At 38.0% G+C, this 12472-nt stretch overlaps 1 protein-coding gene across 9 annotated transcripts in view; it reads left to right on the top strand.

Annotated features, from left to right (window-relative positions):
* The window catches only part of LCOR (ligand dependent nuclear receptor corepressor), a 91093-nt gene that overhangs the window by 52512 nt on the left and 26109 nt on the right, over window positions 1-12472 (top strand). Inside the window, exon 7 of one of the 9 annotated variants that reach the window (XM_069796792.1) lies at window positions 1096-10648. The exons of the other annotated variants lie outside the window; for them this stretch is intronic. Coding sequence (XP_069652893.1) covers window positions 1096-2065 — 970 coding nt within the window. The 3' untranslated portion in view covers window positions 2066-10648. Of the gene's footprint in view, window positions 1-1095; window positions 10649-12472 lie in introns of those variants that run through there. 9 annotated transcript variants of the gene reach the window in all.

Here is a 12472-nt window from a genome sequence, read left to right as displayed (position 1 = left end):
TCCCAGTGTGATGTTAAAAAGAATCATGTAGCTTTTCAGTACTACGTATCCTACCCTTAAATAAAGCTGACTTAGCTAGAGGGCTTTACATCAGTATAGTGTCCCAGAGCATTAAAATAGAATCGCTTACTAGTCTCTTCGTTAATCTGCGTGTTGAACATGGAGAAGTTTGGGGGTGGATTTTGAAATTAGCATGACTTAATTACTACAGGGGGCTAAGCAAGCAAAATAGTAAAAATACATGTATTCATCTGCAGTAGTAGTACTTTGTGTTGTAGAAAGAACACTTGTGATGAAAGGAAAATGGTAAAAATACATACCACTTTTTCCACTATTAACCTTTGATCTGGATGACAGAGCTAGGATTTTTTTTTTTTTTTTTCCCTAGCCATGCTATGTATCAAATGAGAATTAGGGACATGTATATATGCAATCAGTTGTTAAGAGAGCAATTTGGTTAAGTCTAGTGTAATGCAGTGTTCTTCTTTGTGATCTGCAGTATCTCAGCTTTCATATTTGGTGCTTAATGAAAGTCAAGCAAATACCTCTGAGGCCTGCTAAGCATTATTTTTTTTTTTATGCTGAGCAGCGATTCTTCAATATGATGTAAGCGAACACTATCCAAGGTTTCCACCTATGTGTAGATACTGCAGGTGGCAGTCATATTTACATGTTGAATATGTTGCACTTCGGCTTACTCTTTTATTACTGTACTTGTTTAGTGGTAACGTCACACCAGTAACACAGTTCTGTGTAGATCTATGGCGATTGATTACTACTTTGTAATTGAGGTGCTATTTTCAGACGCTTGCGCGAAGTCTTTTCTACTCCGAGAATTTGTGAACCCAACCAGAGACCAGCCAACAGGTTTCATTTTTCTTTGCCCAAAAAGCTTCTCTTTTTTTGCGAACAAGTTTTAAAACTGACTGATGCTGAGACTTAAAAAAAATTTAAAAAAAAAAATTTAGAGAAAAATAAATAACACAAAAAGTGATGTTACCCAAGCAAGGCCTTCTAATAAAGGAGTGGCCCCCTCACCCATCCCTCCCTACCTGTGCAAGTCCTGCTCACATCAGTTTCCTTCCATCCAATTAGGCGACCTGGGAGACCCAGCCAGCACCATCCGGAGGGACTACAGAGTGGTGATGGGGTACCTCCAAGAAGCTTGCAGGATGGAACCAGGGAAGGTTATGGCCACTCCACATCTCTTAAAGTACCGCTGGCTCGATCACTCCAGATTAGTGAAGAACTGCTGAGCAGAAACCAGTTTTCTACGGCTGCCAGCCATGGGCCATCTGGACTACAGAATCATGGACAGCACTTAATATTATCCAGGGAGGCTTCTTGGGCAAAACCACACTACGAATTCAATTTCAGCCGCATGAAATTCAGGGGAAATGGTGCACTCAGCAACATCAGTGACCTTCCTTTTCTTACAGAAAACTCTGCCTTTCAAAAAATGGCACTTCAAACTAAACAGGATGGGAAAAAGGACGTGAGCCATTCGTCTCCTGTGGATTTAAAGATACCACAAGTTCGAGGCATGGACCTTTCATGGGAGTCCCGCACTGGTGACCAGTACAGCTATAGCTCTTTGGTAATGGGTTCACAAACGGAGAGCGCGCTTAGCAAAAAGTTAAGGGCTATCCTTCCAAAACAAAACAGGAGAAGTTTGCTGGATGCTGGACCAGATTCCTGGGGCTCAGATGCTGAGCAGTCTACCTCTGGACAGCCATATCCCACCTCAGATCAAGAGGGAGATCCTGGCTCCAAGCAACCTAGGAAGAAAAGAGGGAGATACAGACAGTACAACAGCGAGATACTGGAGGAAGCAATCTCTGTGGTTATGAGCGGGAAAATGAGTGTTTCCAAAGCTCAGAGTATTTATGGGATCCCCCACAGTACACTGGAGTACAAAGTTAAAGAGAGGCTGGGCACTTTGAAAAACCCTCCAAAGAAAAAAATGAAATTAATGAGGTCGGAGGGGCAGGATGTTTCAGTAAAGATTGAATTAGATCCCCAGGGAGAAGCAGCACAAAGTGCGAATGAATTGAAAGATGAGTAGGGATGTTGTAGAGTGCCAATTACTTTGCAAACTGGGTGAGCACTACTGCATTGTTCAACCACCACTGAGCGCACCTGATTCTCCTATTTACTGCAATGATCTTTCCTTTGCAGTTTAGCATAGACTTGTGTGGACACAGGTGAAAGGTGTGCTCTGAATGTCACATTTGTAAATTTTTCTAGCCTGGTATGGCGCAGTTTCCCTCCTTCACCTGCCCACTACCCCCCACTTTTTTTTTTTTTTTTTTCTTTTGCCTTTTGCATGTTTCTCTGTAATAGAGAGTTGAGTTACCTCACAAAGAATGCAGATCTGTGGAAGTGGACATCTTGCCTGTAGAGCCTGCCTGAACTTCTGGTTTTGGATTTTTCATGTCTGCCTTTATAAAAATAGTCCACTTTGTTAAACTGATAGTCTCCTAAAAGCAGGCATTTTTTGAATGAGGATCAGACTGTCATTCTTCAAAATATTTCAGAAATCTTTTCCCCCCTCCTTTTCTTTGATCCAGTTGATTGAAAGATTTAAGCTAAATCAAGTTATTTAGGAATGGTACCTCTCTTGAACTCGGAGATTTGTTTATCAGATGGATAATCAATTGGGTCTAATTAGGCTCTCCACTATTTTCTTTCTAAATTAAACATACTTACCATTCACTGTCTGCTTAGTGCTCACCCGGAGGGGAGGGGAGGGAAAACTTACATACACTACCTTCAGAATATGTCAGTTAATTATTTGTGACACTACCTTCGCTGTAATTTTGTTTGATATTTTTGAAGGGTGATATTTAGACTCACCTGCTTGAGGATGTAGCCTTATCTCACGGAAGACAAGCTTCTCACAGTCAGGAGCAGTCAGGGTACACTAAATGATGTATTAGGGTATGCCTCATTATAACAGAACTATGGTTCTTTGTGACCTTTATGCTTTTTACAGACTTGATTCTCAGTTTACTAAACTATGTGGTTCCAACAACTAGTTTAAATGACTATAATCTGGGGAAGGGGGATTTGTGTAACAAACTACTGTGATATTGCAAAAAAGAAAAAAAAAAAAGGAAAAAAAAAGCCCACAAAACAGTGATCTCAAACGTTACAACCTCAGTAGTCTGCCCAAATATCCACATTAGTGAAGGAGCTTGTTAATGTTCAGGGAAGAAGTAAAACACTGGTAGCCTGATCTAATTCAGGCTCTGCATCATATCTATCTGTAATACTGTCAGGGTTGAACACTCAATGAATGGGTGTTTCCTTTTTAAATATTACAGTTGCCAGTAGCAGGAATTAATCTAAGTCCTGCTTTTTTGTTGTTGTTTTTATTTAATCTATTTTGATAGTGGTTTAGCACATGCTAGAATAAGCATTTAAACACCGTAAAAGCACTCCGTAAACCACAAATCCAGTTTTTTTCAATATGATGATACCATTTATCATTATATGGAGATCCAGGATAAGTTTTGTACAGAACTTTTATCTTTGATACTTTCTGCAGGACTGGTCAGTAACTAGGTGGAGCTTACTGGATTTACCGCAATATGACCAAATCAGAATTGCTGGTTCTTCAGGTAGAAACAATTTGGTCTTAATCTGTGCAAAAGGTAAATAGAATTACCATTTTTTTCCCCATTTGCACAACCAAAAGAAGCATTGGAGTTTTTGTGTGAGAGCATTAAGTGACATCAGTGATTGAAAGTGGTTTCTCAAAGTTCATGGGAGGGTGGCCTAGGTAGCCCTAGGGATGCTGAATGACTTCTGAACAGTTGATTCTATTAGTCTCTCCCCCTCCCCGGCAACTTCATATTTTCAAAGGTTAGGCACACCATTGCTGTCGTTTTAAATATGCACTGCTCATTCTCGAAATGGACTGGGCATTTGGCCCAAAGTATACTTTGTTTTTGTTTACTTAATATATTTTTAGTACTCAAAATCCTGGTTCCTCGTAGCTCTCTAGTGTCATCTTGGCATTTAAAGCAGTTTAAGCTCAGTAGCAGTATATAAACTCTGCAATACGTTCCAGTTTAGCTGGTGATTGCAATAAAGGCGCAGTTAAACGTGTGGTTTCATCTGCTGTTGAAGGTTATGGTAGAAAGTTTGCTGCAAGTTTAAAAAAAAAAAAAGTAACACAGTTTTACTGTTCAGAGAGGTTTAACCTTTTGCAGTTGTCTTTATTTAAGCAACATGAGTTGAGTTTTATAAAACTTGTCACTGTAGTGTATGTGGAGTGCTCATTTTACTAACCTAAATATTTTGTATGTGTATGTTTAAGTGGGTGACAATCGTGCAGCAGAAGAATGGTGTGCCTACCCTTTAATGCTGCAGTTTTAAAAGAGAATTTGTCTTGTCATTTCAGACTGTAGGCTAAGAATTGTAAATAGATAGTGAGAACTTGAGTACTCTTTATTTGCTTTGGTTAGAAAGTGGATTTAAAAAAAAAAAAAAAAAAAAAAAGACAACAAACCAAACGCGTAACTTTCTCAGTTTAAATGTCCTGAGACCTGAAGATTGTAATACTCATGTCTGCAAAGCTTTTAAACACAACACTTGATCTGTGATAACTTAATATTCAGGTAATCTTTCTTTTTCGAGAAGCTTTTGAACAACCATATTTCCTCCAAAGGTCTCTGTTTAAAAAGGAAAAAAAAGAAAAAAGTGTAGATTATTTTTTAAGCACTAATTGCATTACGTTGGTAACTGCAATATGAAATAGCCATTATTGTTTTGTGAAGCATGGTTGAGATTAGTTAGTGGTCCCTTTTTAAAATTTCATGAGCCTCTCAAAAAATAAAAACAAATTTAAAAAAAAGCTGCTGAATATTCAAAAGATATATATTTTACCTTATTGTAGGTTTTGTAAATTTAGTCTGTAATATTCAGGTGCACCTTTTAATGTTACCTTTTTGTTTCAAAGTCCCATCTAATGTATTTTCTCTGAGGTGATTCATCACATAAGACTAGTATCACTCTAAGTGCTGCAGTGATCACTAATGGTTTTGTTTCATTTTTCACTACATATTTTTTACAGGCGCTTTCAGTGTAGCTAACTAGTAGTATTTGGGATCATTTTAAATATATGATTGGAATTAATATTTGTCCATTAGCATGCTTAATTTTCTGCTGACCAGCAGTTTGCATGGCCAAAATCCCTGGTTGACCATATTTTGGTGTGGGAAGGTGTGGTTCACTGCTGTCTTTGTAACAAAAGCCTTGTTTCTCATGTTATTTCTGGTAAGTGGATGCTTATGTTACTTGGATCACTTGGACAGGAGAGAAGGTTTAAAATCTTTCTCCTGCTGCTCTTCTGAGATCGCATTAACGTGTAACATAGACAAACTGCAACCCTGTAAAAATCAAGACGTCGTTAGGAGGAGGCCTTTCGGGTATTTTTCGTCACTAGTTTTCTCTTATTCCCGAGAATGTCCATCCGATGTAGTTATTGGACTTAACAGTATTGTTGTGTACTACGTTGATGTAGCTGAAAAAGCCTGACAGCAAGAAACTGTGAATAATATTTGTGGCAGTCTCTGAAAACTAGTTTTTCAGTCCAAGTATCATGAAGGAGAATCCCTCTCCCCTGCCCCATCCTAGCAAAGTAATTTTATATTTTGTGTGTATAAAGTTTTAAGAATCAAGTTTCATATTGTACTGAAGTTTAGGTGTTGCTTGGTAAATCTTTGCTGCAGCATATAATTGAAGATGAGTAAGGCTTAGTGTGGTAGGGGTCCTGGTGTGGAGTTAATTATCGTACAGTTCTGGTGAGAAAGCCCAACATGTATGAAATGTGTCCGTTTTTTTTATTTGGACTTGTAAGATGTAAAAGTGCTTTTTTAGAACTCTGACCTATTACAAACTATTACCTCACTTTCAGCCAGCTGGATCCTCATTCCACGGTGTTGTTGGCATTATTGTGGCCGTAATGCTTGAGTACAGCTATAGAGTTGAACGTTTCTAGTTAGATATTGTAGGGACATGTTTCTGGACTTGTTCTTATTTCTGTCAAAAGATATTTTATTTTCCAGTCATTTCCTGATTTTTTTTTTAAAGGCTTAAGACAGTTTCCTTTAGAATTTCTCATTTTTTTCCCTGTTGCGCAGGAGAAGTTGCTGCATAAGCAATACAGGTATGCCTTTACTTTCTTCTTGTTGCAGAACTCATAATTTGATGCTTGCATTACCAACCCTATTGCTAGACCTGAAGTCGAACTCTGAATTTTCATGGCAATTGGAAAACAAATGATTTTTAATAATGCAGATGTACAGGTAGGGTAGTACCTCCAGTAAGGGAACACATTCAGATTCTGTGTTCTCATGCAACTCCTATACCACCTTTTTTGTAGAGCTTTCCAGTGCTCGAGGATATTCCTAAACATGGGAGGCAACTGCACATGTTTTTAGACTGGTTAAGAGCAGACAAGGAATAGTCTGTGCTTTATCTTGTGGCAGGCTGACATTTGAGTCTTAAGCGTTTCTTTCATGACAACCCAAGAGTACATTGCCTTCCCCTGGAAGTTCACAGGAGCTGGCAAAGTGATTCAGGGGCTTTAGGACTGAGTAAGCTTTGTATAGATTGGAACAACTTTTTAGGTGTGATTGAATTGCTTTTTATATCATCTGCAATGATTCTTATACAGGCAAAACTGGAATTACTGTGTGTTTCCTTCAAGTTTACTTTGAAGTAATGCTCTCAAGATGTCCTTGAGTCTTAGAAGAACACAGTGTCCAAGGAGTGAAGGGAACACTGTGCTGTTCCTTGTTTCTCAAAAACAGTGTGGCTACATCTGTAATGTAAAGAGCTCTTTCTTCAGTGAAGACAAAATTTTAACTCTCCAGTGTAAGAATGCATACACTTGTTGCAGTCCAAACTCTTACAAAGGCAAAATAATTAACCTGTGCTGAAAGCTTTGTCACAATATTTTAAATAGCTTAAATTCTCTGCCAAATGTTAGAGGTAGAACGGGAAGGGTTGTTTACCTCATTTTCATGAGGATCAGAAACTTCCAGGTTTTGCCCACAAATGTTTTAGAAACTAAATGTAATTTCAGTCTAGGTCCATGTTGCTTTTTCTTGGCACCAGTAGATAACGTTTACTAATATTGGTTTAAAAAGCTGTACCTAAAAAAAATAGTTTTGAGACTAGTTTTTGGTACTATAAAGGTTTCCACTTGATCTCAAATTATATCGAAAACTCAGTAATTAGAACCTTCAGAAACCTGAAAATCTGCACTACTAGTTATATGCAGTTCTGATGGATGTAGCAAATAAAATAACCACTACAGTTATTCATTTCTAATTATCCAGTGTCTAAACATGGTATACTGTGATGATCACTAAGCAGAGAGATATTGCGGACTCAAAATGATCCGTAGATTCGCTCCACATATACCAGAAAAAACTGGAAGTACCTACAGCATTCCAGTGTCCATCTCTCTCCTTCTTTCCTGTTCTTGCTTTGATTGGGGCCAAGTCTCTATACCAGTATTACAGCAGCAGTTTTGGACTTCATGTTCTATCAAATTATGCCTATATTCAGGTATGGTCACGAAAACCTTCATATTAAGAGAGCTTTATTTAATCCTCACAAACATCTCTTAGCCCGATTGCAAAATCAACTTTCCTGGGCAATGTACTAGAAGGAAGGATTTTTCTAAGCTTGTCCGGGGCATTTCATTCACCTTCTTAAAAACAAACATTCCCATCCCTGCCCCTGTGCTTCTCTCTACTGAATTGGTAAGTATAATTTAGAAGGACTCAAGATGATAATTCTACCTTATGGAGCAGGGATTAGGATACAGACTTCATTCTGACTGTAGCAGGAAAAGTTAATGTCAGAAAACAATTTATATAGTCATCACCTAGTACAGTCTAACTTAATGTTTTTTTCCTACTTGGAATTAATGAAGACACCACTGCAGCTACTAATAGTTTATCAACTACTTGGTGCTACATTTCTCAAATATTTTTGCAGATATTTTTTATGCCTGTGTGAAAGCATGTAAACTTTACTGTCACTATAAAAAGCACTTGTCTGACCTATTCTAAAGTACCAGAAAAGGGATAAGTAACTGCAGCACTTTTTCTGTTACAATGCCAGAATCTTAATTAAATCTGGTCTTCAGGTTATGACGTATTTTAAACATACAATCTAGGATCATTAATGGCTTTTCAGGTCAGATCACAAGTTCTCTTGGGATACTAATCTGTCTTTTAAAGACTAGTACAACAAAATATTCTGAAGTTCAGGCAGGGGATGTATATATATACATGCCTGATATTTTTAACTAATCATTTCAATAGGCCATTTCAGGGCTTGACATTTGGAATCTGGGATGATGGGTAGGGAAAGGGAAGTTTCCCAAACTGAAAAATCATTTTGGATCATTATTTAATCTTCAGTTTGAAAACTATATCACAAGAAAAATGGGTAGGGATTCTTTCTCCCTTATGCCTTCAGGGAATGAGTAGTATTTAGAATCTCTGGCTGAAATTCAAGCCTTTTTACCATGTAAATTTTTAATATAAACTCATTGACATGCTTTTTACATCTGAGGACTGAAAATGGATCTTTAAGTTGTGGAATGGTATATTTCTTAAATGAAGGGGGAACATTAAAAAAAAAATAGATTAGAATACCAGCATTAGTGAGCTTAAGGAATTTTAGTATGTAATAGCAAAGTATAGCAAAGTATTTGATTAAAAAAATTAATCTTGAATTGCTAGTCTGTAACTAGGTGCATTCTAATTTAGCAGGTGAATATTCTTTACTTATCGATATATGATGGGCTTTTTGCAAATAGAAACCTTTATCTGAGTCCCATGTGTTGCTTGTACTGATGGGATGTATGCTTACAGCAGCTTACTGCTGCTTTAAAATGTATAAAATATGTTTTGAGTGTTTGCTCATAACTCTTTCTAACCTCCACTTGTTAAATTGTCAGACATTGGTATTTTATCAGTCCGCAATGTAAGTTTAAACTAATGTTAGGAATCCAACTTGTACACACACTGTTTAAAAACCCTCAGGGACAGTTTACACACTATCCTCACTCAATTCAGGTACTTGTACTCTCTTCTTAAACCTAGCAGTGACTTGTATTTTGTTTTGCTTTTCTTTTGACGTGCTGATAGCACATCCTTGATGAATGTCAACTTAAAACTCAGTTCAGGTATCCAGGTATAACTCAGCCAAACGGATTTTAAAGCTGCATATTTACTCTCCAGCACACAGTGCCTCAGACACTTATAGTGGCATTCTGTATATTCAGTTATTACTACTGAGCAGATCGCGTGGGGGTTCCTGGTATGTATTGTAAGAAATTCCTATGTATATTATATAATATGTATTATATTATATACATATATAGTATATATGTTATCTTAAACTTATATATTTTAAAATGCCACTACTAGCCAGCGCAGCTAAAAATGAAATACATTCCCAACTGCTTCTGCGAACGGCAGAGGCAGCTTCTTAACGTGGCTCTTGCTTCTCTCTCACCATAACTACTTCTAACCTCAAGCACGGGTCCTTGGCTGTCTGACCTCTACACTCTAGTTATGCAATGTCCTTAGAGAATTCTGTGCACTGGCCACTGTGATGGAAACCAATGGGCCGGGAGTGCTTTGAGTTTATTAGTAATTGTTCTGCCAAAGTTGGTGTTTGTATGACAAGCGTGTAAACCTGTCAGATAATCAGCAGAGGTCCAAGTTGGTAATGGTGTATGTAATCACTTCCACCTAATTGATAGGACCAGATCCTCAGCAGGTGTCTCCTCTCTAATGCTGAGCACTAATTCAGAATGTGTTGGCACTTAACATCTGTAGCGATGGGCCTCCGTGCCGCGCTTGCGAGGAGGAGAAACTTTAAAGTAAAATCTGCTGTTCTGCTCTCGCAGTGATCTGTTGGCAGTCACAAGTCAGCAACACCTCTGCTTTATTATTTGACACTTTACATCTAAAAAGTCTTCTCTTTCTATTTATGTAACCCATAGTCTTGAAGAGTATGGAAAATGGCATTTCTCTCTGACCTCTAGAAGTTCAAGTGTCATGGGAAAAAAAAAAAAAAAAAAAAACAGGAACCCCCCCCCTTTACTCTTATGGACCTCATTTCAATATACTGTTTACAGTTTGACGGAATTGTATAATTTAATATTTCTCTTGTACTGTAGTTTATATTTATTTACAGATTTTTTTTGTACTGTGTGATTTGAATTTTTTTGTTCCTTGCTATGATCAATGTTTTATGTAGTAGAGCACTTATGATCACAAATTAAGGTTTTTGGTTTGATTGCACTACATTAATTTTTTTTAATGCAGTTCTGATTTTTTGACTGGACTAAATAAGCTGTGTCTTAATGTATGTGATAAGTACTTTAAAATTTTTATTTCATGTGGTCCATTTATTTTTTGCATTGTATGTCAAAGCGCTAATTCTCTTGTTGTGCATGTGTAAGATTTAATGGCTCCATTGTATTATTTGACCATGTCATTTTGGAAACACATTCCCAGCTGTAACGTTGTGTATGGTAGTTTTCACTGGATGCTAGACTTTTCAAAACCACTATTCTTCTAATAAATTTTGTTGTGAAAAACTTTAAGGGGTTCCAATTCTATTGTTTCTAGTGTGCTTTCTAAATGCCCACGCTAATCACCCGAGGTTATGAAATGCAAACCATCACAAATCAAGAGAAGCAGGGGAGGCAGCGAAAATAGAAGGTAAAGCAAATTCTGGCCAGAGGATCGAGCTTTGGAGTCTCTGTACTCTGGTTCTTGTCCTAAATTGGATTGGCGATAAAGCTGCTTTAGGAGCTGGGTAGGGAACACATGCGAAAGCTGCAACGCTGTCTTGTAGCAGCCTGGTCTCATGAACTCCCGTACTCTAATTTGCTCTTCCCTACTGGCTGCCTTCTTTCATGGTAAATAATTTATCCGATGAAGAACGAACAGTCTCTCTCAGGGGGAAACCAACAAAAAAAAAAGTGATATAGGCTTGTTCATTGAGCACTTAGTAATGAGTCAAGGTAGAAACGGTGGTAATAAAAGCCTTGCTGGGAACCCTGGTCGTTCCCTTGTGCGATTCGGTTTGGCTGGCGCGCAGAGTGTCGTGCGTGCGCAGGGTTAGGCAGCAGGGCAGTGTGCCTTTTTGAGCAGCTTGGTGGTTTACCAGAGGAGATGGGGCCAGGCTGAGGGAGGTTGCTTAGCTGCTCGCTTGCACCAGTAGGCACTGGTGTTGCTTGAAGGTCCCCAGCTCCCAATTAACTTACGGAAAGCTCTGTCCTGCTGTCCTTCTACACAGGGGCACAAGGCAAATTCAGCAGTGACACCATGCTTCAGCTAGCCCTGGTTTGAGACCCATGTTTACTTTCTCGTGACCGTACTTTGGGTTGAACTACTTTTGATGTTATGCATTATTGATACTGAAATGCTGAATACTAAAATGTAGGTTACAGTAAGTGGTGTATAATGGAACCCACGTGAGTTTAGGCATTTCTGCTAACCTTTGTGTTCAGCCCTAGGATGATTTTGAGAGTGATGCATAGGGATTTCTTAGCTTTAGGAAAATTTAAGAGTGCTGCGTGCTCTCTAGCCCAGGTTTCTTTTCTCCTGAGAAATTGCTTTCTTAGTTTGTGCTATTGAAAAGTAGGTAATTTAGGGTTTACATTTGCTAATATAATTTTCAGTGCCCTTTTTTTTTTTTCTTAAAGATCCTTAAATAACTGTTACATTGCAAACTAACTATTGTATTCCTTGTATACTAGTACTGGTATTAAAAACAAAAAGCGAAATGGTAAGGTAGCTGGGTGTTGTCATTAGTTTAGCTTTACTGGGCAAATCTCTTTTAAATAAAAAACTTGGTTTGACTAGAGACTACATCTTACACTTACTCAGGAATAGTGAGTCTTTATGTGTAAATAGCTTGAAAGCCTTGTGCTGTAAACTAGCATTTATCATATTTTTTTCTGTATGTCTGAATACATCTGTCAAATCTATGAAAATAGCCTTTGAAAGTGATGAACCATATTCCCATCTGCTATTCTTTAGGATGTATTACACTCTGCAAGCTTTTTCCAGAACATTTTTAATTGACACTCTTAGTCCTGCAATTATCAGAAATACAAAGTTTTTCTGGTTTTCCTGGAGGACTTGCTGATGGTCTCACACTGTTAAGCTGAGTTTGTTCAGACTTAAAGGAACACAGTCTTGAATTCTTCTTTTATACCTGTTTTCTGTAATACAAACACGTATCATGACAAGAGTGCCAAAGATGTTGCACCCAGACCCAGAAAGAAGCATCCATGCCATTGTCATGGAAGTAGAAAGGAAACCTAGTTAGCCCTTTTAGGCAGCTTAAAAAGTCTTATGCTAATTTACCTCAGCTCGTTTTGACTCAAGATGGGTTTTGAGCTGCTCCATTTGTTTTT

Source organism: Haliaeetus albicilla, chromosome 11, assembly GCF_947461875.1.
Source record: "Haliaeetus albicilla chromosome 11, bHalAlb1.1, whole genome shotgun sequence".
Taxonomy (NCBI): domain Eukaryota; kingdom Metazoa; phylum Chordata; class Aves; order Accipitriformes; family Accipitridae; genus Haliaeetus; species Haliaeetus albicilla.
This window is presented reverse-complemented; position numbering and strand designations above follow the sequence as displayed.